The following is a 6731-nucleotide window of genomic DNA, read 5'->3' as shown; positions in this document are numbered from 1 at the left end:
TCCGTGCTAGGCTCAATTAACATTGCCTTGAATAAATCAATCTCGCTATCGTTATTAGCTTATTTGATTAAATAAATAACTAAAACATTATCATATATTATTTTTATTTCATTATATCACATAAGGTAACAGTTATGATATACTCTAATTTATAATTTTGTACTCTTAATTCATAAGCTACTGATTTTTTTTTTTATCAGTAGTTTCATCTGATTAATTAATACAAAAGTTTCTTATTATTAACATAGAAAAATTTCTTTCTGGTTCTACCTCATCGAATAAGCCATAGATCAAATAATCGAGTAAATAAATTTTACTGATGTCCTATTTAAAAAAAAAAAAAAAAAAACGAGTACCGGCGACTTCAATTTTAAACAGGCTATGGTAGAAGTCAAAACTGAACGCCAATTGTTGAAGCTTGCCCGAGGTTTATTATAATCGGATCACCTAAAGTAACTCAAAGTATGAGTTTGGATCCGGACCGTTCGATCAGAATCTGCACAAATATTAAAAGAGCTCTATGAATTATACTTCGGATCGATTTAACCTAAATTCTGATCGAATGGTCTAGATCTAAACTCAAACTTTGAGTTACTTTAGAGTGAAGGACCCAGGTTTATTACCATCAACGCTAGTTTCAAAACCTTTGGGTAGATTAAGATTAGGTGATCCAAAAATTTGGACTAGTGTAGTTGGTTTATTTAGTCACATAAAAGATGGTGATCAATGCTTGACTTTCTGAGGTGACAAAAGCACGACCTAGTTATTTCCCTTAGTTGGTAAGTTAACTACATTTATTATTGGGCGGCATGGGTCATTGTAAGCAAGCTCCAAAAATTTACCTCTTAAGAAATCTGAACCAATGTCTTTTATAGAGCAATAAGTCATATTTGATTGGAATTCATATCCTCTGCATTTACTCAAAAAGGAATCTTTTGACAGGACCATTTGATTTGTCTTTAAAATCCGTGCTGACTAAATCCACACTAATATTAAAAGATCCCTAAATTATAATCTGTAATCGGATTGACTCTGTTTAAAATTAAATTGTCGAGATGGATTAACTCAAAAGATGCTCTTTTGACTTAATGCAGATGATGCGGACTCATTTGATTGTAGGATAAGAGATGTGACAAATTTCTTACTTCACATGTAAGATATTAAATAAGATGTACCCAACTAAAAATTAGATTAGCTACTATTCTCAAACTTGATATTAGCTTTATTCTTATTCTATTCCTTGTTTCATCCAAACATACTTGAACAAGAGATCTACGTCTCTGAAATTATTAGATTATTATAGCTTTTAATTTGATGTAGCAATTTTTAATTAAGTTTCAGATATGTAAAAGAGTTTCTTATTTAGAAACTATGCAGTAAGTTTATAAACTCTATGCTGACTAAATAATTAGCTCAAATTATTTCTTCTTTTTAATTTGTCACTAATGTGACTTATTAAAAACTCTAAAATTAATTTCAGAGATGTGAAAGAAAAAAAATTTAAAAATCTTAATTTCTAAAAAATAAATAATAATTATTGAGAAATTCAACTGAGTTCAGGAAGGTAGATGCTCCGAGTGCACCTTAATAACTGGAAACAAAAAAAACAATCCCTTTTCCGACTTCACTACTTTTCGTTGACATTATTTTGTCTTCATTTTTTGGTAGCACATCCCCAAAATATGACAAAGTGTATAAACAATCCAACTTATTTGGATTCTCACGGCGTTTATATGTCATAAACTAAATGAAAGACCAAACTTCATTGTTGCGGCAATTATGCATGGTGCTAGCATCAAAAAAGCATTATGTACATAATCCAACAAAAGAACTATGATGCTATAATTCTAATAAATAAGCTATCTTCTTTAAATTAGCCTCAATATAATTTGATCCTAGTTGTTATCTGCCTCTGGCAAATTGGACATATTCTCAATTCCTTCCCACATTCAGCACAAGTCTGAAAAAAAAAATTAGTATCAACTATCAAGTAATTACAAGGAAAACTGATACTACACATTTGTATATACAATTTGGCTGAAAGTACCTGATGGCCACACCCAAAAGCAAGATTCTTTGCTTCGGCCCAGCAGATCGGACAATCCTGTAATAGTAAATTTAAAAGAAAAAATGAAGCTTCTACTGAAAATTTTCAAATGTGATGCCAGAGCTGGTATGAAGTATATGAACTCATTCAAGGTTTATATTTTTTCAATTTTGAAATTAACATAATTTGAAGTCAACTACACAAGCTCATCTGAAGTTGACTACATGATAATTAAGACAACTACATTTTTCTTTCTAATTTGAATTCGACAATTGAACTTTCAACACGTGAAGGACAGATATAAAATACAAAAGGAATGCTGACCTGGCGATCATCGGATTGACCAGAGGGAGAAGCATCATTGCTCTTATAATTTGTGGCAGTTGTATACTGATAACTATCGCCTGGGGATGGTTTTGGAGAAGAATATGTTTGGTCTTGAGTTCTTATTGGTGGAGGTAAATAAAATCTTTCAGGTACTCCTTTCCTTTTACTACAAAATTTAAATTTAAAAGAAATCATCAGGATTTTAGATGTTCATTCTTTGATAAAAAAAATTAAAGAGAAAAGGAAATGGTAATAATACCCTAGAAGTTGAAGATGCATGGTTGCCTTGTACTGAGAAGGGATTTCCATTAGAGCAGCTAGAGCAAAATCTGCTTCCTTCTTACTGGCCGGTATGTTTCTAAGCATTATCTCTGTAAAATTCACAAACTAAAAAAGGAATAAAAAAGAAAACCAACTTTTAATTTAGCACTGCAGGTGGAAAGAGCTAAGAGGATGTGTATCACTTGTACTGGTTGGCAACAGTAAAAAAAAATAGTACCTGAAAATTATCAAACGCACGAGAAGGTATGTTGTCATCAAATTGTTTCATGGTATCCCATGGTCCATCACCAACTCCAACCAGAACTATTGACAAGGGATATTGACTGAACATTAAAAACAACACAAATCAGCTTCTCACAATTGCTATCTTTATCCTGAAAAAAAAGACAAAAAAAGAGTAAGAAGATCACCTAGCTTTGACAATGGCATTGATGGTGTCGCGCTCCTGTGGGCTCAGTTGTCCCGGTTCCATGTCAACACTACGTGTCACCTATAAAATAATTTCATTTTTTCAAATGTAAATCAGAAATAGGTTACTATGCATTAGTGTAAAATGAAAAATACTGCAAACCTGTCCATCTGCTATTATGAGAAGGACATGATATTGGCCACCACTGTTATCCACAATCCCTATGGCTGTTTCGATTATTGGTGCAAAGGACGTCGGGCCTGTCAAAAAAGAAGACTAATTCAAAACACAAACTTCAATTTTAATCTTAACATATTTTCAAAATCAAGGACCTACTTAAGTTACAGTTGGCAGTGATAGCTCTAATAGGATATTTATCCATCCTAACTTTTGAGGCACTTTATGGACCTTGTTTTTCATGGTTCAAATATTAAGCAAAACATCATAGTTGCCCAAAGCCCAATTCACATATTAAGACACAGTCATGCCAAGAAAATAACACATCTGGTAATGACGAGGTTATCAACTAGCCCATATAGCTACTTGTTTGTAAAAAAGAAAACCAATGAGCATAATTCATTGTGGGAAAAAGTATTATATGATTAATAAATGATGAAAAATAAAAAATAAACCAGCTAATCGCAAATTTGGAACAAGATCTCTATATCGCTGAAGCGCCTCTTCAAAGCCATCACATGGCCGGTGGTCAGCATAGAAGCTAAATACCTCTTGATCATGAGTCGATGCTGTCATGAACCAAAGCAATAACTTAACTTCTCCACTTGTACTAACAAATAATAACACTTTCAATGTAAATTATAATATTTTTCAGAATTTCCTTTCAGCAATAATCATTTGGGTCTGGAAAATACATTGTGAAATACCATGTCATCTCTTGCAAAAAAAATTGGGGGGGTATCAGATTGTATTCCTGAAAACATTGTTAGTTTCCAAAAGTGCCCTTAGGGAAAAGGAAACAAGAAACTAACCATCCCCAAATCCAAAGCAGGGTATAAGATTATCATCATCAAATTTAGCAAGTGATCGCCCTATAATAGATATAGCTTGTTCATATGGGTTTGAGGTACCTCCTAGTGCATGCAAGCATCGCCTCTGGAATGAATTCTTACCTGAAATTTATTATATTTTTATTTTAGTACAGTTAGCACAGAGCAGATTATCTTTATTTTTTAAGTAGTAGGCAAATGGCCTACTAAATTTTCATCAAACTTAAAATTGACAAAAGAGTAACATAGTCACAAAAAGAAGAATATCAGGTAGTATTACAACTAAAAAATTTAAATTCTAAAATGCGATCCTAACAATAAGCCTCCCATAGAGGCCCAAGCAAGTTTATTAGGAACCCAGTAGTGAGAACGAAGTTTATTAAGTTATCAAACAAGCTCCAAATCTTACTTTTATTTATTGATGAGACCTATGAATTCATATTCCTAGTCTGTAATGTATAGGTATTAACATGCTGAATATTTTAATACTAAAATAATTCAAAACAATAACACTTATTTAATGACAAACCAGTCCATTCGTTGCTCTTTGTGAAGTCAATTCCTACAATCAAGTTTGAAGATTCGAGACCAGCTTGTGCAAGTGCATCAGTCACCTAAATAATATAAACAAATGATCCAGATTTATTCCTTAATATTTTAATTGCCAGCTATGTACTTTTTTTTCTTGTATTGACCTGTTGTTAGTAGATTATTCCATTGACTAACAAAAGCTAATCTGAATAATTAGGTGGTAGATGATAGCATAGTCTCTTTTCATTGGTTTAACATTTCAATCACACACTTCAGTGCTTATTACACCATACCTATTACCTACCATTCAATCACACACTTCAGTGCCAATTTTTGTCTTACATCATACCTACCATTGGTGTTCTCCTAGTTTCTTACTCTACCAATTTTGATATCATTGTTTTTCACCTCTTACAGCATGTAATCTGGTCTAATTTAAAACTAGATCTCTCTCCCTCAGGTAGCACAATACAGGATAAAACAATATATATGAATTAATTTTCTCTTTCCGCAATACTGACATGTCAGTACTGTCAAATAGATGGGTTGGGCAATTAGCACCTGAGCCCCTGGAAATTCTCAAACTTTGTAGGTGGGTATTAAAAGATGAATCAATTATCAATGCCATTCCCATTTTCCCACTACCAAAAGGTGCATACACTTTAGCATTTCTTTATGAAAAACAAAAAGAAACAAACATTTACATAAGAATAATATAATAACAATTTTGATGGAAGAAAAAGAGGAATGGATTACTTGATCCAGAGAAACGAATTCATCCCCAATTTGTGAATACTTCCTGTTGACAGTGCTTGGTGGGACATAGTTATCTGTATAATTAGCATATCTACCCTGACTGCTTTGTCCATGAGAGAAATTGCGATTGGGTCCATTGGGACGTCTTGATTTTGAGATCCTTCCTCCCATTAGCTATTATCAAAAGATAAATCTGTTCAAATTAAAAAAAAAAAAAGTAGAGGAAAGGCGTATCAGTTAAGCTCATTAAGTACACAAATTCGAACCACAAAGAGACGACTACAAAGTAAAACTAAAAAATGAATTCTCCAGTTAATAATGCTGTCAATCCGAATTTGAAACATCGATCTAATTACAAAATCATACGAGAGGGCAAAATCGCAGGTTAAGAGAGGACCCAGAATCAAAAGAAGATCTGCAAAAAGAAAAAAAGAATGAACCGCATAACTTTAAACTATATACATTGATCGAATTTAACGAAAAGCTGACAATTTTCTTCTTCTTTAGAACAACACAGGTGCCAGAATAGTCAAAACCACGAGTCTAAGAGTGCGGCTAACTTAAGTAGAGAAGTAGATATTAATGCTGGGTTAAAAAGGAAATAAATAGACACAGCAATTTACCAATTTGCTAATTTCGGTTTGAGAGAGGAGAGAGAGGAGAGAGAGAGAGAGGGGAGCCGCTTCGAAGAAAGATAGGATTTATGAGATATTAATGGAGGAGTTTGTATTTTTTCGAATTCCAACTCGTGACTCATCTTATTATTTCTCCTAAAAAAAGGTCGGATATAAATATAATGAGATGAACCCAAACAAAATAGGAAAAACGTGATCAACTTTTTGGGTAAACCAGGATCAATTCGTACATTTTAACGACTGTATAAAATGTGGGGAAATAATATCCATGCCATGGGACCAACTTTCATTTGATTAAAAAAAAAAATCCGTGTTTAGGGAGGATCGGAGCATGCGAGGTACGTGCGCTTAGCCCAACTTGGCACAATATATCAGGAACAACCTTGCTATCTTATGATATCACAATTAGGGGTGAGTAAATTGCTCATGACTCGCTCACTAAATGCTCACTTGAACTCGCTCATTTATCCGCTCACTTAAACTCGCTCATTTATTAAATGAGCGAGCATGAGCATGCCCCAACTCGCTCATAACTCGCTCATTTAAAATTTGCCACATCTAATCCCGCCACCACATTCAATTCCAAATATTCATAGTTTATACATTTTTTTTTTAAACAGACGCCTCAAAACAGTGTGATGTTGTTAGTTTATGTTTTTGGATTTATGTTGGATTTTTATTAGTGCTGCTTTAGTTTTTGTTGATTGTTGTTTGTTGATGCTATTGTTAGTTTATGT

The 6731-nt window shown here is 33.1% G+C and overlaps 1 protein-coding gene across 2 annotated transcripts; it reads right to left on the bottom strand.

Annotated features, from left to right (window-relative positions):
* Nucleotides 1-1734: 1734 nt before the first annotated feature.
* On the bottom strand, nt 1735-6131 carry LOC144558253 (E3 ubiquitin-protein ligase RGLG2-like). Of its 2 annotated transcripts, none has more exons than XM_078307057.1 (12): nt 5983-6131; nt 5360-5552; nt 4602-4686; nt 4055-4195; nt 3698-3811; nt 3228-3325; nt 3067-3146; nt 2874-2979; nt 2634-2761; nt 2372-2540; nt 2048-2104; nt 1735-1960 (listed from the first exon to the last, which is right to left on the bottom strand). In XM_078307057.1, the coding sequence occupies exons 2-12, from the start codon at nt 5528-5530 to the stop codon at nt 1880-1882; spliced, it is 1230 nt and encodes a 409-aa protein (XP_078163183.1). In that variant the 5' UTR covers nt 5531-5552; nt 5983-6131; the 3' UTR covers nt 1735-1879. The 2 variants fall into 2 exon arrangements, with proteins under 2 accessions (XP_078163183.1, XP_078163185.1); XM_078307059.1 differs by having other exon boundaries at nt 5822-6018.
* Between the last annotated feature and the right edge of the window lie 600 nt (nt 6132-6731).

The sequence above is a fragment of the Carex rostrata genome, chromosome 8 (assembly GCF_964058835.1).
Source record: "Carex rostrata chromosome 8, lpCarRost1.2, whole genome shotgun sequence".
In the NCBI taxonomy this organism is placed as follows: Eukaryota; Viridiplantae; Streptophyta; class Magnoliopsida; order Poales; family Cyperaceae; genus Carex; species Carex rostrata.
This window is presented reverse-complemented; position numbering and strand designations above follow the sequence as displayed.